Below are 24,558 nucleotides of genomic sequence, written 5' to 3'. Positions count from 1 at the left end.
TAAGCTAAATGAGCTCTACATCTTTTTCCCTCCCAGACACAGTGAGTACATGCTGTGTTGTTTCTGTATATACTTTGTCTTCGCTTATGTTTTGACTAGCAATAATGAAATCTACGCTGTTGGGATCCAGAAAGCATTGTCCTCCTCAAGGGCCATGACTCTAATCTCAACGGTTGATGCTCGAGGCTTTTCTGTCTCTAGCTTGTGTTTAGCTTCTTCCTTGTAGTAGAATGAAATATGTCGGAGCTGCTGGAGTAGTAGGGAGAAACAAAATGATAACAGAAGACCCAGAGGGGGAAGCTTCCATTGATAATTCAAATAGCCACCATGATAATAATTTTTTGTTGTCGTTTGATATATTTTTGATTTTTTTAGATTGGTGATATTTTGTCAGGTGAAAAAAGATTTTCATGGACCCTAAAAGTTTTCAGTACTGTCATTGGAGATTAGTTACTTCACATTTCTTTAATTCAAAGCAATGCTTTTGAAATCTAGATTGATCAGCAAAACTAGAATATACTAGTTTTTCTCAATTTTAACATGAAGAAAATACAAGTATCTCTATCTAAAATTCTTTTCTCTTATACATTTTCTTTATGTTTGCTATATCCAATACCAAACTGCATAAACAAATGCTTACACATTGAACCTCCAAGTTCAGGAGCAGCTGTCTGATGAAGTAGATCACACATTGACATATTATGGTTGTTATAATAATTTATGACTATAAAATATTTTTCTACACCTTTAGAATATTGTTTCACAGCCTCTAAAGATCATGGTATCTTAAAAACTCAGCAGAACAGTAGGATTCCCATTCTTCTACTCATATTCAAGGATATCTCCGAAATGATACAACAGTCTGTGGCCATTGTTGAATCCAAGTGCAGAGAGGTGGCCCTCAGCAAAATTAAATGCATCAAATTCTGATGTCTCTTCACTTCTCTAGACAAGTCTTGTTCACTGGTTTTGTTTAGAAAATATTCTCCCTGCCAAAGAGTGGAAGGAAGGATTTCCCTGCAGAGCCAATATTTGGAATGACTCATTATCACCCCAAGAAATCATTGTATAACTCAAAAACAACGGTCATAACTGTTTGTCAAAAATCTCAAAGTGTTTTACTGACAAAAATCCACATTTGTATATGGTTCTCTTATTTTTAGCATCTTCAATTAAATTAATAGAAATGTGGAGTTCAGGTAATGCTTAATCGTGTAAACTTAATTTACTTATTCCATTTCCTGAAAACCAAAGACACATTTTGCATTTGTAGATAAAGTTTAAAGCAATGTTAAGCACTTTTTTTTTAATGAACATGGGCTCTAGAATATTTTTTAGAGCATCCTTTCAAAACAGGTGGGATTTTGTAGAAAGAATTGATAGTTGTAAAAACCATGGTTATGATTTTTTTATGTCAAGATTATGACAATGAGAGAGGAGGAGCAGCCCTTTTCTTTTTCCAGTTATTGTTATGTGTTGGGAATATTTGAATTTACTGTTTCCTTATGGATCATATGACTGATTTTATTCTTGAAAAATGACCAGTTTTCAGAAATGTTATCTTTGAGTTGAAATTTTCGTAAGTAAATGAATCATCTTTCAACTACTCAGTTTCCAGCTCAAGTTTTGCTTTTTTTTTTTTTAAATTTTCACAGAAATGTTTGTTTGGATTTATGATACTATGACATGATTGCTAACTATGATATTATTTGAAAATTTATAAAATTCATGTTCAGTCACCATTGTAGCATAGAAGAAGGAGGGTCCATGAATCTTACCCCTAGCTAAGTCGTTACTGATAGCTGACTGTAGATAGGGAATCCAAAGTCAGTTTTCTTTAGGAATGTGACCCCTTGTAGGTTAAGCACTACCCAGTGCTGTCTCCACTCCTATGTACATATCAGCAATTAAATTGGTGTTTTATTGAAAAACAGTACTCATATATTTGTTTCTTTAAAAAATAATTAAAATGTAATTGCATAATTTTCCTCCTTCCCTTTCCCCTCCAACCCCTCCCATATTCCCTACTCCCTCTCAAATTGATGACCTCTTTTTCATATGTGTATGTGTGTGTGTGTGTGTGTGCATGAATATATGTTTATATATAGTTCATAAACATGCCAAGATAGCCTGTTGAGTCTTTGATGTTGCTTGCGTGTATATGAGTTCGGGGCTGACCACTTTGTATTTGATATCCAATTAAGGGTTCATTCCTGAGAGACAGTAATTCTCCCTCTTTAAGCAGTCATTAGACATCTGTAGTTCTTTTCTAGGGGTGGAACCCTAGAGATCTCTCCCTTCTTCACTAGTGTGGTTACAGGGATTGTCATTGTTTACATAGGCAGCCATATTATTGCGGTATCATGAGTGTAGCTTCCCTTTGATTTCTGGAAGACACCATCTCAGTGGTCTTCCTGGCCTTCTGGCTCTTAAAATCTTTCCATGCCCTCTTCTGTGAAGTTGTCTGAGCCTTAGGTATTGGAGTTGTGTGGTAGATGTATTAGCTAGGGCTGGACTCCCATGATCTCTGCATTATGACCAGTTGTGGTTTTCTGTAATTGTCTCCATTTGCTATAACAAGAAGTTTTATTTGACGAGAGGTGAGAGATACACTTCTCTGTGGGTATAAAGATGAATATTTAGAACATACTTAGGAATTATGCTGGTCTATAAAGTGGTAGTAGTAGGTTCTTCTTAAACATTTATGACCTCACTGGGCTCAGATAGTAAGTTTCCAGTACCAGGCATGAGTTTCCCCCCTGTTGAACAGATCTTAATTACCAGTTACCATTAAGATATAAATAAGCATCACTATTATGCCTTTTGGGATCTATTGCCATCCAGGTCATTGTTGCAGTTCATAGGTATCACACTGGATAGGACTTTCTTCCCTTGACAGCACTTTTTGGTACTATAAAAGCTAGAAGAGGGTTTCAGGTTAGAACTCACCTCTAAGAGGCAACCTAGGAAAACAGCAATAGCCTATACTGTTTTAGAGTAACTTAATTACCCTGAACAACTCAAATGGAGGTTTCTCGTATCTTTAACTGATTTTTTTTTGTTAGTCTATGGCTTTTATGAGCATTGTCAGCCCAAGTTTCATAATTTCAGTTAATATATACACATACATATGTATATACACTTATATGTAATATATATAAAATTGTAGGTGAATATAAACTAATACGAATACTTGAGGCCTTATCAAACATCCTTAGTGTTATTTTATCTCCTTTCTCTCTCTCCTATATTGAATTCCCTCTCTACAACCCTTACAAGTTCCATGTATTCACCTGGAAATTTCATGATTTAATTTTTCTTTATAGGTATTCCATATGTGTACCACATTTTCATGATTCATTCACTAGTTGGAGGACACATGAAATGCTTCCATTTCCTAGCTATCCTGAATGGAGTAGCAATGAACATGAGTAAGTATTTTGTGGGCTAGGGTAGGAATCCTGTGAATGTATGACAAGGAGATAAATTTGTTTTTAGTTTTTTTGAGGATTATCCACAAGAATTTACAGAGTGGCAGGAACAGTTTGCAATCCCTCCAACCGTGAATGAGGGTTCTGTTTCTTCCTATCTTTTCCAGCATTTGTTGTCAGTGGTTTTGCTGATCTTAGCCATTCTGACTGGGGTGAGATGAAATCTCAATGTTGTTAGCAATGGCAATGATTAACCATGTTAAGGGATAAGATCTAGTAGGATAGTCACTGAATAAAGCCACTGTGGGCTCCGATTTCATCACTGTCATGGGAAATTAAAATAAAATACACTTTTATAATGTCAGAAGTTGACATTGTTGGACTGGGAAATCCTTTAAACTGTGTGCAAGTTTGGCTTTTTCATCAGAACCTGAGCTGGATTCCAACTCCAGGGCATCACGTGTTACACATGCCCTGCAGTCATGTGGTTGTGAAACAGGAGGTGCACATTTCGTCTTATTGAACCTTCCTGCATCTGAATCTATACCCACTACCTAGTCATGCTTCTTTCAGGGGAATAATCTCTAGAAACACAGAGATTTAGGGATACGAGGTTGGGTTATTAATAGTCACATGAATGCCTTTGGACTCATAAGTTTAGAAATATTGAAATATTTAGATTTCAGAAGGTGTATTATTATAAATAACTCAGTGAGATTGGGATTGATGCAAAGACCCGAAACCACTAAATATTTATACTAGTCAGCTTGGGCTGACATAACAAAACACCAAAAATTGAATTTTGGAGTCTGTATGTTTAAGATTAAGATCTGGTAGAGTTTAGTTGTTTTTGTTTTTTGTTTTTTTTTTGTTTTTTGTTGTTGTTGTTGTTTTTTCGAGACAGGGTTTCTCTGTAGCTTTGGTGCCCGTCCCGGAACTAGCTCTTGTAGACCAGGCTGGCCTCTGCTTCCCGAGTGCTGGGATTAAAGGCATGCGCCACCACCGCCCGGCTGAGTTTAGTTGTTTTTAAGGGCTTTCTCTGGGGGCTACTGGCATATACTTTCTCTCTGTGAAATGCGAGATGGAAGAGAGAAGGGAGGACAGAAGGGAGAAAGAGAGGGGAGGAGAGAAAGGGGGAAGGGTGGGGGCACGAGCTGTATTTGGTTAGGGACTCACTCGGCTTTACATTTAACCTTTATCACCTGCTAGCAGGCCCTGTCTGCAAATATTTGGGGTTAGGACTTCAGCAGAGGGTTTCTTGGGGACCCGAATATCCAGGACACAATTGTTCTCGAAACTAACAGAATTTAATGCAAAGGACTTAAAAAAAAAGTTAGGAGAAAGGGAAGAAGAGGAGGAAGAATGAAGGTTTGGTGAGTGGCGATGCATGGTTAATAAAAGCTCAGAGAGAGAAATTGGGGCTCCATCTGAAGATGCGAAAAGAAAAACAGTCAGCCACTGGCTCTTACCTCGACCTCGGTTTGAAATGGCCATGCTGCCTCCTGAAATCTCAGGAGACTGTGTTTGAGAGCTGTCTCGCCCCATCTTATATTCCTCCCTAGGGCTGGGATCAAAGGCACGCACCACAGGGAATAAGGGCATGCACCACCTGATTTCTATGGCAATTCGGGTGGCTGCTGGGATTGAAGGTGTGTGTTAACATAATCTGGTCTGTAAGGCTGACCAGTGGGACTGTTTTCCTCTCAGATCTTTAGACAGTCTTTATTTATTAAATTACCATTGAAATGCCACTACAAAGTGGTGTCAAGGTGGATGCACATGGCATTAGGATCGCTAAAAGCCTCACTTCCACTGAAGTGGCCACTCTGCAATGACTGTTTCCAAAGGACCCAAACTAACTTCACACTGTGGTCTCATGTTGAGACACCGACCCAGAAATATTTTTATTAGCTTTCATTAACATCAGTCAATCTTGTTCCAAGTCCCTGACATTTGAACAAAACGAGGTCACTCACCCGAAATTGGCATCAGTCTGTACATCTGGTCATTCATCCTTCAAGGCATGTGAAATTTCCAGAAAACTGCAGGGCTTTGCCTACTAGGAGAATCACCCCTCCCCCCACCCTTTGCTTGTATAATATTGTGAATATACTTAATATCACTGGACTGGACCCTTAATATGGGTAAAAGGTAAATTTTATGCTATTTTCATCATACCTTTACAAAAATAAGATAAATTAAGCACAAAGGCATAACAAATTGTGGCGGGCTATGCCCATAATCTATTGCATTTCTTGCTAGGGTTCCATACGATAAGCCCCCTATTGTCTTAGATACCTTGAGTGTATGTTAGTCAGTTCAGGACAAAAGTCTATTGTGCTTGATCTGTATCTACTACAACCTAAGGATGCCCAAGAGCCTTTTATTGCTCTGGGCCCAGTGTAGAGCCCCATGGAAGAGGTTAGTAATAGATCACCTTAATCTAAAGCAACTTGCCTTTCCTATGAGGAAACTTTTCCCACACCTCATAGGCTACACACTCTAGAAATTCATTGAGATGTTAGGAACTCATGTGATCCTGGAAGTTAGCCTTCATTGCAAGATTCATGTGTGCTTACCTGGGCCTGAGAAAAATTGATTATTATTGTTATCAATGTAGTAGTCCTTGGGATTTTCGACACAATACTGATTAAGGTCCTGTGGATAAGTCTGTGACAGAGAGGCAATTAATTACATTTTCTGGATGGAAATAAACTGGTTTTGATGGCCTTGAACTAATGCAATGGACAAACATGAGTCACTCTGGCAGAGCTGCATCTGGTGGAGATGTTAGTGTTAATTTGAAATGAATCTCCAAGGCTTTGGTAGAGAGTTAAAGACATAAATGTGTAGAGATAAACAAACGCAGGCGACAGAAAGGGGTTGGTTGATAATTGATAGGAATCTTTATGGAATCCAAAAACTGATTTGGCTGAGTTCTTAAGTGACAGCAGAAGATGCATCTGAGCCTTACACAACAGAATAAGGAAATGGTCCAGACAGCAAACCACTTGCAGGTTTTAAGCTGCAGAGTAATAATGATGGGAGCTGCATTTTATGAAGATGAACCTGGCAGCAGAAAGCAATGTCCCAGCCAGGGAGAAACAATGAGGATCTGAAGTTGAGTAACAACGACAGTAGAAAAGGAAAAGGATGCAGGGAAGAAGAAATGTCTTGATGTAGAGCCAGGAAGAGACAAAGACAAGAACATCTCCAAGCCCACTGCACGTCTAAAATAAACAAGACATACAATACAGTTAGGAGGCATTAGGTGAATGTATTAGCTAGGTTTTCACAATGCTTTGACAGAGACCTGCCATAAACAAGCAGAAGGAGAGAAATACTTCGAATGTGGTTTGCACACATGGTTGCTTAGCTTCATGTGGATCATGTCAGAAGGCTGTGCGGAAGATGTTTTTCTTCTCAAGGTTGGCCGGACGCAGTGACAGAGAGAAACTGAGTCTAACCTTCAAAGGCATGTTCCCCAGTGAGCCACTTCCTCCAGTTTGGTCCCCACCTCCTGAGGCTTCTTGGCATCCCCCAGATAGTGCCACTATCTGGAATTAATTATTCAACACAGAAAGTTGAGGTAAATAATTATCATTAACTATATAATTTAGAATTAATATATTACAACAAGATATAAATAAAAATATATAATATGTGCTATTATATTAATATAATAAGATCTAATAATATTAGACCTTGGAGGCAGGGACTTTGGCTACTCTCATTCATACTATAGTTCCAATACTTGTTATAAAATGAGCCCTCAATAATGGCATTGTTGCAAAATGTATTATGTTTGATCTCATGGAATTTACATAACTGTCCTAAGGGAGGTACGATTAAGCATTTTGACCAACCTCATGCACATAAAAATAGAGAATATAATGAATATACCCCACACATATCCATCTGCTCAGCACAACAAAGAGAGCTTTGTAACATCTGTCTTAGTCTGGTTTGGCTTCAGTATGCAAAAATACTATAAACTGGGTGGCTTAAGAACAATAGACATCTGTTTCTTACCATTCTAGATGGTAAGTTCAAAATAAAGATACCAGCACATGGGTCAGGTGGTGGTGGCGCATGCCTTTAATTCCAGCACTTGGGCAGCAGAGGCAGGTGGATCTCTGTGAGTTCAAGGCCAGGCTAGTATACAACAGCTAGTTCTAGGGCATGCTCCAAAGCTACAGTGAAACCCTGACTCAAAAAACAAAATCAAAACAAAAACTAAACCAAAACAACCAACCAAACAAAAAGATACCAGCTCATTTTTGTCTGGTGAAGACCCACTTCTGGTTCATAGATGGCTATCTCTCCACCATAACTTTCTCAATGCGAGGCATGAGGGGTTTCGTCATGGAACCTAATCCTAATCATAACGGTCATTAGTGAATCCTAAAGGAGCTGTCGCCTCAGATTCCAGACTTCTAATACCACTGGTCTCAGGGGTTCACATCTAGATGCATACATTTTGAAGTAGCACAAGCATTTAGACCATTGCACCATCATCGTACACATTTTATACACAAGAGGCTTGAAACTGGGAGGCTTGACTAAATAACCCAGTCAAGCATACAGAGGTAACACCACTCAGAGTTGTGACGGGAATAAAAGCCTGTATCCTTTCAGGGCCCAAGTTCTTAACCATACCTGGTTTGTGACAAGTGGATTATCATTGCATGCGTATGACTGTGGGTACATGAGCTTTGTGTGTGTGTGTGTGAATGTGTGAGCTGTGTGTGTGTGGGCGTGTGTGTGTATGTATGTGTGTATGTAGACCAGAGATGACAACCTCAGCTGTCATTACCAAGAAGCCATCTACCCTGTGTTTCGAGACAGGGTCTCTTACTATGTGCCATCTGTGGCTTGCCTGATTAGATTAGGCTGTCTGATCAGCGAGTCCTTGCATCAGCCACTTCTCTCTGCTTTCCCAGTAGTGGGATAGCAGGCATTTCTTCTGCCATACTTAGATTCTATGTAATCCAAACTCAGGTCCTCATGCGAATGTGGCAAGCACCTAACCAACTGAGCTATGTCTCCAGCCCGCGAAAGCCATCTAAGGGGCTACACTGAGGGGAAAAATGGAACTACAATATTTAAGAAGAGAATTCAGGATTGGAAATGCCAAGATGAGAAGCACATGTATTAAAGCAGGGCTTGAAGGCATGGGGGTGAAAAATGAATAAGCAATGCAAGTGGCCTAAGGACACAGACTTGGCTTGAGCCCCAAGTCTTCCTGGAGAGAGAACAAAATAAAGGAGACTATTTAAAAACCCTGCCTGCTCACCGACTTAAGTGCTCTTTTTGGCTGCCCTGATGTTTCTTTTCTGGTTTCTGGAAAAAGGGCAGAGATGTCTACAATCCACTTAGTTTTTTTTTTTTTTCTCTACGTCTTTGATACCAGGAAAAAGCCAAAGATGACATGATATCCCACACTATCAACTTTATTTAAACTCTGAGGGGGTCAGATATCAGTTTTTTTTTCCCTACCAGGCAAGGCCTCACATACATCTCTGATCTTCTCACATAGGTGTCTCACAACATTTTCTATCAGAGGCTAGGCTTGTTTGGAGATGTGTGCACTCTTCTGCATGCAGCATGAACCATTAGGGTTTAATAGTCCTGACAAGGGTTTTAGCCAACATGCAAACATTAGCCACCCGAGTCCCCAAGGAAACACTTTTTGGCGTCATTGCCAGATCCAAAATTCGAGCTGTCTTGGGAGAAATCAAAGTATTCCAGAAAGACTTGTAAGTGTTTGGCACATTTCCAAGTATCTTCAGGCCACTGAAGATCACAGAGTATTGGAAGAGTCCCCAGTTTGTAGCAAGTTTTTTATTTAAAAATTCCTCTAGAAACATTGAACTTTAAGAACTAAGTATCTGATCCTATTGGGCTTCATCTAAGCAATAGCAAAAAAGTTCAAGGCACAAATAATCATTGGGAGGTTGGTTTCATTAGGCCTTTTGTGAGCATCTTAGTTGGCTTAGCTTCATTTGCTTGGTGTGGGCTGTACCACGTTTATAACTTAGTATCCTCATCTGTATCACCCATCAGTTTCTTGGCATCTGCTGTGATACTCTGAGCATGAATTGCTTAAATAATGACAGTATCTCTTCAATAAATGATTATCCAGCTTTGTCATCTACCTAGGGTGAATTTAAGCATTCCCTGAATATAGACATATTGAAATTATATAGATATGTGTTTTAATAACATATATCATTCCCTCACCTGACAACTCTAAGATCCCTTCTGTAAAACAAAACCCTACAATATCCTCCCTTCTACTTGGTGGTGAGTAGTGAAAGCAGGGAGCCTGAAGGGTATATGGTAGCATTCTAAGTACTAGAGACAGTGAGCCTGAGGGATATACAATGTGAAGGGGATGCAACGATTTTAAAAAGTATTGAATAAATATTTGGAAGACTACAAGATGCCTACCAGACATCGAACAAGCAAATACACAGTATGGACGGTCAAAGGGTGTACAAAACTGTCATAAATAAAGGCCAGGAAAGCAACAAAATAAATACAACTCCAAGAATTGTTCTGCGAAATTTCAGTATGGCATAGCGTGTTCACTAAGAGCTGCCGTTTTCAGTCTCTAGCCTTCCCCAGTGGCTTAATGGAACCTCATAAAGGATGGTTTTGTGTCTCTAGCTTCTGTTTAGTTAGAACTAGGTAAAGATGGCCAATGTGTTCCTAGCACAGGGCCAAGTGTTTTCGCATATCTATCAAGAGTTCCGACAGCGAAGTCACACGGTGACGTGAGATGTCTGGCTTTAGTGGCAAACTTAATAGGGCACAAACAATGTTGATATTAATCTCATTTTCATCCCAAATACTCGGATGGCTGAGCCTGGGCCAAAATAAAGCCAGAGCCCACTAGACTATGCGTACCACATTAGGGTACATTTGTAGTCATTTTGTTTCCTAGCCCACTCTGAAATCTCACCTACCCTGGGATGCTCTGGAGCACAGCCAATGAGGCTGTAAAGCTCCACATATTTATTCGCATCTCTCCAAGAAGCCACACCCAACACAAGGCCCTCTTTGTACCTCAGGAGACAGTAGTGCCACAGTATTACCGTATTACGAAAGCTGACAGCCTTTGATTTTTTTTTTCCTTCTGTTTTTAAAATACGGGGATGTCTTTACGTCTCTCTTGTGGTTTCCAAGCTGCTGGACCCAAATGATTCTCCTGCCTCAGCCTCCTGAGTGGCTGGGACATTCAGGCAAGCGCTTCCATGACCGACTTGAGGATGCCCATCTCGGGGGAGAAAAAAATAATCGAGCAGCTTGGGCGATGAGATCCTCAGCCAGAGAGGCGAAACCGAGAAGGAGGGCGAAGTCCAAAGGGGGTGTGAGACCCGCAGGTGCGAGCAGGCGCAGAGCCGAGCTCCCGGGCCCGCGCAGGCGCCCAGGGGCTCCCGCACATCCTGCGCACCTGGGGGCGGAGCCAGGCCCACGGCCCGCCCACGACCGCTCCGGCCGAAGCCCCCTCCCCTCCCTTCCCATTGCGCCGCACGCGCGCGCAGGTGCGTGAGGCCGCGCCCGCCGGGGACCCTGCAGTCGCGGGCCCGCCATGGAGCACATCCGCACGCCTAAGGTTGGTGGCCTGGGCGGAGGAGGGAGAGTCGGAGGGATGCTGAGCCTGAGCGCACGGAGCTGCCCTACGGGGAGCTGGACCGCGAGCGAGGGAGGAGCTGGCGGCTCCCTAGCATCTCCCTGTGCGCTGCGGGGCCGGCCTTTCTCTTGCGGGCTCACAGGCCTAACCGGAGCTAACCTCTTGTCCTTGGGGGAGGGAGGGCGGTTTGTGGGGTGCGCTGTGGACGCAGGGGTGGGCAGGAGGGAACGAACCCTAATTGTCTCCTGAGTCACAAGGTTTTTCTACTTGTTTGGTTCTAGGCTTCCAAAAAAGAAAAAAATCATTTTAGAAAGGTGCCTGTAGCTCTGAGCAGTTGAAAGGGAAGCAAGCCCTTGAAGAGCAGGTACAAGGAAAGCGCATTATAAACAGATGGCTTGAATGAACTTGGAAGCTTGTGGAAGCTAAGACTTAAGACTCACGCGATGCATCCTTTCCCATCGTATGGCGGGAGCTGTTAGGGGGCCTTCCTCTGAGCTTAGGATCCATACTTGCTATAACTGAATGATGGCGTAGCCCTCTATTTCCAGTTTGCTTGCTTCTCAGGGAAGAAAGATGCTAGAGATAGATTCATCCGTGGGTGTGTGTTAAACACACCAGCGTTTGCCACTGAACAAAAATGACTGGTTTCCGATTATCCAGTTAAGTAAGCCTGGAAGCCTCCAAACCTTGCCATTCTTTGTTGAAATATAATTTAGAACAAAAATAATGTAATGATAGAAATTCCTATCAGATTAAAAAAAAAAAGATGGGAAGGAATACTTTTAAAAATTCTGTTGTCTGTCTCTTGTTGCCATCATACAGTCCTTCCCGAGACGTCGTATGTTTAAAATCTAGGCCCCTGATAGACTTAGGCCAAAGCTGTATCTGAGTGAACAGAACTCATGTGGCCCCAGCGGTATTATTATTTCATGAGAAGGGAAATAAATGTAATTACTTTGCTCTCTACCCAGCAAGAAGAATTTATTCCTACATTCTGAAATGGTGGCCGATACCTCTTAGTTTAAAAAAAACCTATGTTTGTGGAAGACTCGTTCTTCTAGCTTACCGAAGAATGTCAGTTCCGGTGGCAAATATAAATTGCATTGGTGTTACACTGTGGAATTAAATTGCTTTACAATCAGGAAATTGTAAACTTAGAAGACAGTTCCATAAACCACAGGATAGGTGGCCCAAGGCTTTCAGGGCTTAAGTGGTACTAAATAATTTATTTGATAACGATGAATTTAACCCCTTCATTTCCTTTGTCTCTCACCAAGGGCATTCTCTCATGATGAAGAGGTCCTTTGTACAGGTGGTGTCTTGTGTGGATGTCACCAGCAAGGATGACAAGTTCTCTATCGTGGCGCTCGCTGGGTGGCATTCTCTCATTCAGTATGAACTTGGGAGAGTAAAGTCATTTTCTGGTCCTAATTCTGTTTTGTCTCAGACAGAGCCATTTATGTATACCTGAGCAACAAGATTGGTTTTCGTCACCACCCTGTAGGCAGTGTTTTACGTCAAGGGTAGCTGTGAATGCAAGCCAATGCAGAACAGGAAACTTAAGACAGTATGAGAGCAAACAAACACAACTCAGTCGCATGGTACTCAACTGGGAGCACCATAGAGGACAAAGTCATATACAGCAACAGCAAAAGGTTAGGATGCTGGGCTCCGAAGATGACTCAATAAAGTCCGTGTTACACAAGTATGAGCATCTGAGTTTGGATCCCCAGCACGTACATAAAAGCGGGGTGTGTGTTGGCACACAGCTGTAACCCCAGCACTGAGTGGTGGCTGGCAATGAGGATTGCCAGAGCTCACTGGCCGGCCAGTCTAGTCAAAGCAGCAAGCTCCCATTTCAGCAAGAGAGACCCTGCCTCAAAAATGAGGCAGAAAGTGGTAGAAAAACAGAAGGCAGAGTCCAGTATCCAACTCTGGCTGCTAGGGGTGCATACAGCAGACACATGAACTTTAAACATTAACCATTGCATATGCATGAAGGAAAAGTGTATAGTTACTTTCAAAGCATACATGAAATGTGTAGTTGTTGAAAGTCATATTCGTAGACTTCGTGTTTCTGTTATATCCTCTGGGTTTTTCCATGATTTTATAGTTTTTTTATCTTGGGCTTGTGTATGCAAAACTTGCTTAGCCGATCCACTGTTTATCTGATGCAGTATTTACCAGGATGCAAAGGGGTTTGTTTTTTTTTTTTTTTTGAGGAAATTAAATGCACGCATGATGTATAATTCCTTTTCCATTGACAATGTAAGTTATTGATTTGTTCGGTGAAAACGAATAGCTGTCACAGCGTGTGCTCTGGAGTGCAGTTTAAGAAGATACATTTGAATTATTAGGAGTGCCTTGTACGTATTTCTTTCTCTCTGTGTGCCTGTGTGTACACTTCAGTAAAGCTCTTTATAGAACATAGGCTAAACAGGATGCGTTTCTACCATAAGAGTCCCGTGCAGGGAAAAACTACTCCAAGAACAAGTTGCTTTGCAGTGGGATGGGAGTGAGGCGTTTGGTGTTACCTATACTGTTCACGGTGGGAAGTGGAGTCTCTTTGCTCTGCTGTTGTAATCTTCTGCAAGGCATTTCCTTCACATTTGTAACTTTGAGTTATTAATGGGCTTTGTGACCCTGTCTGGTACAGACCTTGGCGTGCTTCCCCTTCTTCTAACTCCCGCTCCTTAGTCTGGGCCCTTACTGAAGAGTCTCCCCATTTTCCTGTTTTCTTCTTTGCTGGGTAATTCTATTATGGCAAGATATGATCACACATTACTTATATTAATTTTCCTTTAGCAGCCACCAGACACCCGGCAGAAAGCAACTTAGAGCAGGAAGGGTTTACTCTGGCTCACAGTTGGAGGGTGTACAGCCCTTCATGGTTGGGGAGGCCATCATAGTGGAATGGCTTGGCCCTAGGTTCTCAGTAGGAAAAGGGAATGACACTGCTTAGTTATCTCCTCCCTTTTCTGTAGTCAGGGACCCTCAGCTCTTGAGATGGTGCTCCCCACATTCATGTGCCTCATTCATGCCCTAGTTATGTTTGTTTTTATATTTATTTATTTATTTTTAATCCAGTAAAGCTGCCAGATGAAATGAGTCGTCAAAGGATTCTAGGACCTTGTGTGACTGACTTGTCCTCTTTCCCCAGCTTTATTTAGTGACCATTTCCTGACCAGGGCAATGCCCTTTGAAGGTTTAGCAAGTGTGATGGTTTCTTTTGTAGCGTAGGACTTACGCACTGTCATTCCTTTCCAGGAGGAATGGGAGATGGCACACTCTGATCTTTACCAGGCTAAATTTCTCATAGTCAAAGTTTCAAGTAAAACGTATTTTCAGGGACTGGAGAGATGGCTTAGTGGTTAAGAGCACTTGTTCATCTTGTAGAGGACCCAGGTTCAGTTCCCAGAACCCACATGATAATTCACAACTATCTGTAACACCAATTCCAGGGGATCCAGTGCCCTCTTTTGACCCCCACAAGCACCAACCCTCATGTGGTGCACATATATAAATACAAACAAAAACACACACAAAATAAATCTAATATATGTAATCTCAGAGGGAATGTTGCCTCTACCTTCATCTAAATTAGACTTGCCTATTTTTTTGTATGGAACCATTTTGTTCTTTTATGTTCCTCATTTTGGTTATTATATTAATTTTGGTGGTATTTGTTGACTGTTAAGCTTCCTTTCTTAATTGGGGATCCCAGAAAAATGTGGATGTATTCATTCCTGCATCCATAGCTCCTCACACAGTGAGGCATGTATTAAATAATGCTTGAAAGAATGAACAGTGCTCTTCATTTAAGTACTTCATTTTTTAAAATAGGCATATTAGCAATCTAGGTTTTATATGCCTTGTATCTGTAACTTGATTGGATTGTGAGCCCTCTTACATACCATACATACTACACACACACACTACAGTAATGATTACATTTATATTTAATGTGCAACCCATTGGCTTTAGTATGCATGTGGTGTTGTGCACGCATCATCACTGTCCAGTTCTAGAATACTTTTTCACACCCAAAGAAATCATTGTTTAGCTTTGGTTTACAATGTCTTAAACGTACATGAGTTAGGCTTTTTGTTTGTTTGTTTTTTGTTTTTGTTGTTGCTTGCTTGCTTTCCATTGGGTTTAGACTGTTGCTCAATCTTGCTTTGGATCCTTATACCCATCCTCTCAGTTTGGTACCAGGCACTATAAATTGTGTTTAGTGTTATTGCCTCTTTCCTCATCTTACCCAAGAGAAACTATGGTGTGCACATTCTTAGCAGCTGATGCCCTTTGCCCCATTTCTTAGGACTTTAGCCTTGGTAACTTTACTAGGTCTCTTAGCCATCCTTCGTCACTTCTCCAAACAGTTCATCTGAGCGAAAGGAAATACAGCCTTTTGAAATGATGACTGAGTGAATCTTGATGTTCCTGATGGCTGATGGTTTCCCTTTTTAGGTTGCTACAAAGTTCCATTAAGTAACTAATTTTAGAATCTGGTCTGGAATTAATGTCAAACTGACCAATTTGACTGTTTCTTCCATTTGGGAATAGTGATCTCATTTGTGAGCTCTCTGACAGTAAGACGAGATTTTCTTTCTTTGCCAGTCATCATTGCTATACCATTGCCACTTGGGTTTTTTTCTTTTATTTAGCAAATAACTTGCAGATGATAAATATAGTAGAGAGTGTATGCAGGTGTGTAGCACCCTGCCCAGCTCTGAACATTTTCTTACTCTCACAGGAATCACAATACACATTAGTGGTTACTTCCCGTTTCCCTTTCTCCTGACTCTAGCAACCAATAATCCAATAATATGCTTTTTTTTTCTTATGTCATGAGCCACCTTTTTGGGGTGACTTCTGCTACAATTCTAGCCATGGTGGGTTTGTATGTTCCAGGGTAGTAGCATGCAGATTAGAAAACGTTAAATAGGAGGAACAGATAAGAATCACAGAGACTCAGGATAGTAATAGGGGGCCAACTCAGCGGATACCGAATGCTGAATTTACCCACATTTATTTTCCATACACTTTTATACCCCAATACCACAGGGGGAAGAAGGCAAAAGACTGTTTTAACATGATACAAAGGACAACCAGAACAGTTACTTGCTTCAATACTTAAGACATCAAGCAACTATATCCTGAATTAAGCATTAAGTTGTTCAGGCAGTAAACCCACCCTAGATCAAGTATCCTGTTTGTATCCCCCTAATGACTGAGGATGCTAAGGGTTTTCCCATGTACTTACTCTAACCATTTGTGTATTTTCTCCAGATAATTTTATTTAAATCATTCATTTATTTTGAAACTGAATTTTAATTTCTTCCAGATTCTTTGAAGAAATTATTTTTTTAAAGTCACCAATGCATATTAATTGTGTATATTAATGGATATCACTGTTAAGTTTCTGTGGGCACATGTGTCCTGCTATGGTCATGCCCACTTTCCCAGATAGCCTCTCTCAGCCTCCCCTTTCTCCCATCCCCCTTGTCTTTTTTTAATTGTCGAATTGTGAGAGCTCTAGTCATATGTCTGAGTTGTCAGTGTTTTCTCCTATTCTGTAGGTTTTCCTTTCACTGTTCTGATAAGTGTTTTTTTTTTTTTTTGGCTTTACTAAATCTTGTGTATCCCATGCTTACCTTGAACTGACTCTGTAGCTGGGGATGACCTTAAACATCTGATCCAATCTGCTTCCACCTTCCAGTTGCTAAGATGGTGGACATGTGTTGACAGAGGTTTCTTTCGCACCCAGTCCTACAGCCATTCAGTCCCAAAGAAATACACAGAAACTTATATTAATTATAAACTGGTTGACCTATTAGCTCAGGCTTCTTATTAACTAACTCTTACATCTTAAATTAACCCATAATTCTGTCTGTGTTAGCCATGTGGCTTGGTACCTTTTATTAGTGAGACATTCTCATCTTGCTTCCTCTGTGTCTGGTTGATGACTGCAGACTGAGCCTCTTCCCAGAATTCTGTTCTGTTCTGGTCACCCCACCTATACTTCCTGCCTGGCTACTGGCCAATCAGCATTTTATTAAACCAATACAGGTGTCAAGACCATTGTCCCACAGTAGACATGTGCCAACATGCCTGTTTTAAGGGATGCTGGTTGTTACTAGGGATCCAACTCAGGACTTCTTGCATTGCCAGACATCAGACCAAGTCAGTTCAGCTTCCCCACCCTTTCTGCCATTTGAAACATAAGAAGTTTAATTTTATTGACCCAAGTGTTCATGGCTGTTTACTTACGGCGTAGGGGAGGTACTCCTGGTTTTGGTGTCATGTCTAGATTTTCTTAAAGTTGTTTCTGAGTATTGAGGTCATGAAGACATTTTGTTGGAAAAGCAGAATGAAAACAATCACAACCCAGAAAAACCTACTTCTCTATGTCATGTTAGTCCTCTTCTTTGCATATGAGTACAAATGGAATTAAACAAAGTCTGGTCCATATTCTGTCTCTTTAATGTTCCTTTTTATTAACTATTTTTTCTGAAAGGTGACTTTTAATAACCTCAGATACTATAATTATAGTCTGTGGTTAGACCATGCATAAGTTAGTCTAGGCCAACCCTACAGTTCTGGTAGATCATTTGCACGTCCATGCTTCTGTCTAAAGGATGGTGAATAGTGAACAGCTTAGATACAGTCTCTCTTTCTCTCTCAGGTATTTCTATCTAAGTAGCATAGAGTGACTTGATCTGCCCTCCCCGACCATTATAATTGTCTTCATTGGAGGCAGAGGCTCTTCAGGTTTGGTTGTCCGTGTAGACTGCTCCATATTCTCCCTGGACATAGTGAGGAGGCAGGGTGCAGAGCTCTTGTGAACGGGAAGCTTGAGCTCTTGGTGTGCAGTGAACAACATCTTCTGTTTCTCACCCAGAAGTCTTACATTTATACGGAATTCTGGGAAGCAGTCAAAAGCCTTAGTTACTTCATTGTTCTTAAGATAAGCATTTAATTTCTTTGATATTTAACTTATCCCCATCTTGTCACTGTAACAGTGTATTTAAACCACTGTGCGGAGCTCTGTATTGCCTCCCTTATTTTTTGGTTCCATTTCAACACACATTTTAAAGATTTATTTGATGACTCTTTAGCATTTGCATGATACTATTGTAGCAGAATTTTTTAAATAATTTATTCTTGATGATGATATATGATTTGTTGATTTGTGTGTCTTTGCTCACCTGTCAGGTTGAGCTTACCTTGTAGCTATTTACAACAACACTCAGGATGGCTGATCAAAGCCACTCCTGTAGAGCACTGGAGCCATTGTACTCGGTGCTGCACTGGAGCTTTCTGTGTGATAATCCACGTATTTCTCAGTCCCGCTTGCAGGTGAATACCATTGTTAGCCGTACTTCAAAAGCTGAGGAAACTGAGGCTGAACGGGTTTTTCAACCGTAGAGGGCAGACTGAGACTCAAAATTGTACCGTGTGACTCCAGGTTTGCTGTGCTTCACAGGTCCGTCATTTTCCGTTGCACTTTTGAGAATGAAGTGGAAGGGGCAGCTGGGGGCTGGATGCTCCTAGTCCAGGCCTTCAGCTGTCTGCTTGTATCTTTAGCTCCAGGTTAACAGTTTGCGTTTGTGTTACTCAGCGTTCTGCTTGCTTTTCTTGATATCGTAATTTGATTTTACCATAAGAACCAGGAGCAGCATTGTGTGTTCATCTAGAAAGGTCTAGCCGGGCGATGGTGGCGCACGCCTTTAATCCCAGCACTCAGGAGGCAGAGGCAGGCAGATCTCTGTGAGTTCGAGACCAGCCTGGTCTACAGAAGCTAGTTCCAGGACAGGCTCCAAAGCCACAGAGAAACCCTGTCTCGAAAACCAAAAAAAAAAATAGAAAGGTCCAATACTTTCTCACAACTGCAGAGGAGACGATCTGTGTAGTCAGTCACACATGGTCTCTCACACTCAAGAGATAAGGTGGCCTGCGTTGTTGGTATGAACCGTTACACTTTAAAGTATAGCTGTGGCAGTTACATCTTCCATTTTCAGAAAGCCAAGTCCTCTCAGAAATTGTGTTAAGCCTGCCTCAAAAATCATCCATATTTAGTGCTGGAAAGATGGCTCAGTGAGTAAGTGTTTGGTACCTCAAACCTGAGGACCTAAATGCCATCCTAGGTGAAGAACAGGGATTGGCTACAACAAGGGATCCTGAGACAGCAGGGTCACTGGGGCATGCTGGCCACCAGTGGAGCCCTCAAGCTCCACTGCCCCATTCACTGATAGACCCTGTCTCTAGAGAGTGAGGGAGAGAGTGATAGATGATAGAGATAGGCATCCATGTTTCTTGAAATCCTCCCCTTTAATAGGTTTAACAATATTTGGATGAAGTCTTGCTGTTCTGAGTTAGCCTTTGGTATTTAGGGCATACAGTCTGCCGTTCAACTAAAGAATTTGTCATACTTGAATTGCGGTTTTATTCATGCATGTAGTGTAGAAATGCTGCTCGCTGCCAATACCCTTTAGGTAGCTGGATGAAGACTGTATGATATGCATGGCCTGTGTGTGCGTGTTGTGGGAGAAAATGTTATGGAGAAAAATACAGAACTTTGAGAAGACAGGTGGCTGGGAGTGAGTTAGGGCTGTTCTTACACATGATAAGTATTCCAGGTAAAATGGCTTTTGTACAGAAACATAATTTTCAGACAGTTCTAAACCTAAGAATGTTCTAAAATGAAACCCTGTGTATGTTAGCAGTTATTTCTCCTTTGTATCTTCCCGTACTCTGGCTACCCACTAATCTGCTTTCTTTACATATTTACCTGTTCATTTTCTATAAATGGCATTATAAAATATGCTATTCTTTGTGCCTAACTTCTTTCAGTTAGTGTGATGTTTTAGGGCTCATACAATTTTTAGAATACATTGCTAAATAATATTCTTAATTTTTTTGAGACAAGGTTTCTGTAGCTTATACCAGTTCAGAGAATGATCTTGAACTACTGGGGTCACAGGCTCATCCCACCACACATGGTTACCTAGTTCTAAGTGTGAGCTGCATCCCAGCTATTGCTAGTTAATACTCTATTGTGGATGTGTTCAAGGTTGTTTACTCATTTATTAGTTGATATTTATTAGTTGGCATTTGGGTTATTTCTGGATGTTTTATTTATTATAACTAGTGCATCCATAAGCACTCATGTCCAGGTGTTTTGGGGGGACATGTTTTGCAGTTCTCTTGGGTGTATAATCGGGAGTCTCCTGATTAATAACAGTTTTCCTGAGATGTTGCACCATTTTATATTTTCTATAAACATGAATGGGCATTCCAGTTTCATCCCCTCCCCAGCTTTTACTGTCTACTTTTAAGATTACAGTTATTCTGTAAGTGGTGGGGTATGTAGGCCCTACTGGGGGTGTTTTGCAGCCCCTTGAGAGATAATTATTCTGACTACTTTTTTTGTGTGTGTTGATGATATCTTACTTGGATACAGATCTGTTTAAGTCATTTGCTTGTTTTTAGATGGACTGTCTTAGTTTTTGAAGTGTAATTTAGCTGGGCCTTTAGTATTTGAACTGTAAATGTTCTTCATAGATTCTGCTCACGAGTGTGTATATGACTCATGATTATCTTCTTTTATTCCATGGGATGTCTTTTCTCTTTCTTGGTGTTGACCTTTGAGACATTAAAGCTTTTAGTTTTGGTGGGAGTCCAGTCCAGTTTAAGCTGTTAGTGCCTTCCGTGGTGCCTTGGCTTTTACAATCCATGGCCTAACCCAAGGTCCCAAAGTTTTAGAGTTTAGGTTTTATATCTTGGAACGAAGTTTTGCTGGTTGTGTGAGGTATAGGGCAGTAGTGCTTTTGCTTGTGGAGCCACTTGCTCCAGGGCTGTTTATTATTAAGACCCTGCTTGATCCAGCTCCTTGTCTTGGCACACATGCTAAGAATCAATTCAGCACAGATGTGTGGGCTTTTTCGGCTCAGTTTTGTTCCTTTAATCTTTGTGTCCATCTGTGGTCAGTACCACAGTTCTGACTACAACTAGGTATATGGTCTCCATGAGTTCCTGAGAACTCTCAAAACGTTGGCTCCCTCATCTTTGACGTTTATAGACCAGACCGAGAATGTATTTGCAACAGTTAACAATGAGGCTCATGGTATTTCTTAGCACTTTTTATTATTATTATTACTCTGATTGCAAAAGGAGATGACGCCAGGTTTGTGTGCTGAGAAAACTTCCATGCAATATGAGAATAAAAAGAAATTTCTCAATCCATTTTGTTTGACCTACTTACTCACTTCCACACCTCACAATGGGTTCAAAAATTTTTCTCCCCTGGAGGCAATCTACAAAGAGTGACTTTGTGTAACCCAACTCTCGTTCACACCCTTGCTTTCAGAATGTATTTTTCTTTAATAAAAGCATTAATCTCTGCAAGCTCATGGATTTTAGGAAACTATCCAGTTTTGCTCGGGGAGACACTGAAAGCAGCCTATGAGGAATTGCCTGGATTCCTAAGGGAGGGTCTTTTTGGAGTGGATGTGTGGAGAAGATGAGGTGGGGGTATTGGGAGGGATGGGATGGGGTAGTGGGGAGGACAAGACGCACAACTCTGCAGTAGAGGGAAGTACCAGTCCTACTGAAGAGGGAGGCAGTTAGAGCATTTGCTATGTACCTAGAAACATTTGCATGCTGGAGTAATGGAGACATTGAGCACCTGTGTGTGGCCATCTTGGCCATTGTTTTCTTCTTGGTAAGTTTTAGCATTTCCTCGGTAGACTCTCTTGGTTCTGCGTCATCTCTGTAGACTCAACACTGTCTGAGGTGCTTTTCACAGAGAAGAGTTACACAAGGTTTTCTCACCCTGACTTTGTGACTTGTTTTTATTGCTACTTCTTCCACTTTGGACAGGACAAGCCGTGGCAGTATGTATGACCAGATAGCCAAAATTCCGTGACTGTGCGTGTGAAGCCTCAGCTTTGTATTCTCGCTCAGTGCTCAGAGGGCCTGCAAGTAGCTCATTTTGTATCATATTTCTTAGGCCAGGAACAGTTTAAACTATTTTTTCTAGTGCCCTTTCCCCCGGTGGACAGCTAGTTGAAGCCTTTGGGAGTAAGAGTCCTTCCCAGGACATGGACCCAACCCTTCCTCCCACAGCCATTTGAAATAGTTTAAAAATAGCTTCCACTTAAAGCTTTGTGGCAGGCCATGACAACTTTATAAAAATTGTATATTTACTTTTCTCCTCTTTTTTTTTTGCTTATTAAAACACTGCTTATCACAGATTCCCGGAGAAATAAATGTATTGCCAAGCTCTGAGAGAAAATTTGATTCCTCTGGGCATGTTGCAAAGCACAAGTTACTTAGATGTTCAAGGTACAGTTGAGTCAGTTTTAGCAGTTAAAGGTTTAAGAAGGGGGATGCTGCCTTTTGGACTGAGTAGATAGGCTGAAAGCCTGTCCGTGCCTTTGTTTGCTAACTTGCATGCTTCTCATATGGTCAGTCTTGTGTAAAGGCCTGGCTCTCTGATGCTTAACATCACTGCCACACCTGGTTTCACGGAACTGACATCGTCATTTGAAATTAAGCATATTGTAACTATTTTATACAGTGTATTTGTAATCTCTATATGGAAAACCATTTCATTTCTAGAGCATGTCTTTCTCAAGCCTCGTTCCTTTTCTCCTGTAAGCTTTCCAGTGGCTTCCCACCATCCTCAACATCAAAGTTGAGCTCATATCGTGGTTCGGAAGACCCTCCAAGATTCATCTATGTAACCTGTGCCAGCTGGTCCATTCCTCCCCACCCCGACACCTCTGATCAGCCCTCCCTGCCACCTGAGCATCCATGGCTGCTCCTGCCTTTGTATTTTCTCCCCTCTTCTTGGAATGTTCTTTCCTCCATACTTCCACATGGCTGACTCAGTTGAACATGCTCTCCATTTTATTAGAGAAGCCCTTCCTGTCAGACCACTGTCAGATATCTTTATCTGCTTTAATTCCCTCCCTCAGAGCTTTGGTCCTCTAGCATAAACAGATGCATGCACACAAATTTTACTTTATTTTTCCATCTGGTGTATTGTCTGTTTCTTGCCCACACATCCCCAAGTAAAATGCAGATGGGACTTTAACTCAGCTATTTATGTATCCTCAGCATCCAGGCCAGTGTCTGCTACAAGAGGAGGAACCCTTACACTGTCCAATAAGTGAAGAGAGAACATGGTTTAATGTGACTCTGGGTCCAAGACTCAAGACCTTCATTGCCCTTTTTTCTTATTATCCTTCAAGATTGTATCATTTTAGTTCTCTTTTCCTTTATTATTCCTGGTCTTTGGCTTTTAATGTACTCCATAATAGACAATTCCTCTTTTTCTCATCTGAAAATTTAAATTTACTAAGAGTACCTTCCTGTTTAATCATACCCAGTTCTACCTGTAAATTCTCATATGCTTTGTTTTTAACCAAAGCACTATTAATTTTCCTTTGTTGGACACATATTTTAGCACATATGCTAGGCATTAGCCTACAAAGATGAAAAAATGGTGATGCCCATTGTAGCTAGCTGCATGGTGTCACACCTGATGGAGATGTATAATCAACTCCTGAGATGGCTAAAGTCTGACTTATGCCTGATCACGCAATGATTATCAGCTGCTTGCATATGCGTGGGCCTATGGGCAGTGCCCACCTGGCAATCCGGGATTGGCAGCCCATGCCTACTTAAGGGCTGGGAGAGGTTTGCCCAGAGAGAGAGAGGAAAAAGGAAAGAGGAAGGAGAAAGAGAGAAGGGAGAGAGAGGAAAAAAGGAGAGAGGTCAACGGAGAGAGGGGAAGAGAGAGAGAAGTGTAAAAAAGTCCTAGAATAAACTGCAGTGAGAAGAGCTCCGGTGGTCGCGTCATCCTTGGGGGACGAAGGTGGCCGTGACAGCCCATCCTTAGGGATCCCACAGTTGAGGGGAGTTGATCTGCAATTGTTAGGGTTTATTGCTTCTGGAATCCAGTAAGCCATGGAATGGCTATAAAAGTGGGTGCCAACATTGTTCATGGGGCTGCAGGATCAAATACAGAGTAACTAGTGCCTTCCTTGAGATTGGATTCCAAGCAGTGCTGTAGGAATAGCATGCATTAAGGCAGTGCTTGGTAGGTGTAAAATGAGCGTTAACTACCAGAGGCATCATAGCAACTTAAGAGGACAGAGAATGGCCATGGCATGGGGTGGTTGAACAAGGAGAGATTAGTGGGTAGGCCTGAGTGTTAGGATGAGCTGAGCATGTCGTTTCCCCGTGGCAGGGCAGTAGTGCAGCTTTGCCTTTCAGAACTCAGAAGAGGCCTCCTATTTTTGTATCTGTGAGACATTTGCTTTGCACGAATTTCGTAGAGAGGGAATAATGGTCTCAAGCGCTCTATAGTAAGAGGAGGAAGAGCATGTGGTTTGGTTGTGCAGTCTGTCTTTCAGGCGTTCAAGAGTGCAGTCTGGGGATGTGTAGACACGATGCAACCTGGCTTGCCCCTGGATG

General features: G+C 41.4%; 1 protein-coding gene across 1 annotated transcript in view; it reads left to right on the top strand.

The window, feature by feature from the left end:
• Positions 1-10,954: 10,954 nt before the first annotated feature.
• Positions 10,955-24,558, top strand: part of Mtmr7 (myotubularin related protein 7) — a 78,704-nt gene continuing 65,100 nt past the window's right edge. Inside the window, exon 1 of the mRNA XM_005362544.3 lies at positions 10,955-11,052. Coding sequence (XP_005362601.1) covers positions 11,029-11,052 — 24 coding nt within the window. The 5' untranslated portion in view covers positions 10,955-11,028. The remainder of the gene's footprint in view (positions 11,053-24,558) is intronic.

The sequence above is a fragment of the Microtus ochrogaster genome, linkage group LG7_11 (genome assembly GCF_000317375.1).
Source record: "Microtus ochrogaster isolate Prairie Vole_2 linkage group LG7_11, MicOch1.0, whole genome shotgun sequence".
In the NCBI taxonomy this organism is placed as follows: Eukaryota; Metazoa; Chordata; class Mammalia; order Rodentia; family Cricetidae; genus Microtus; species Microtus ochrogaster.
This window is presented reverse-complemented; position numbering and strand designations above follow the sequence as displayed.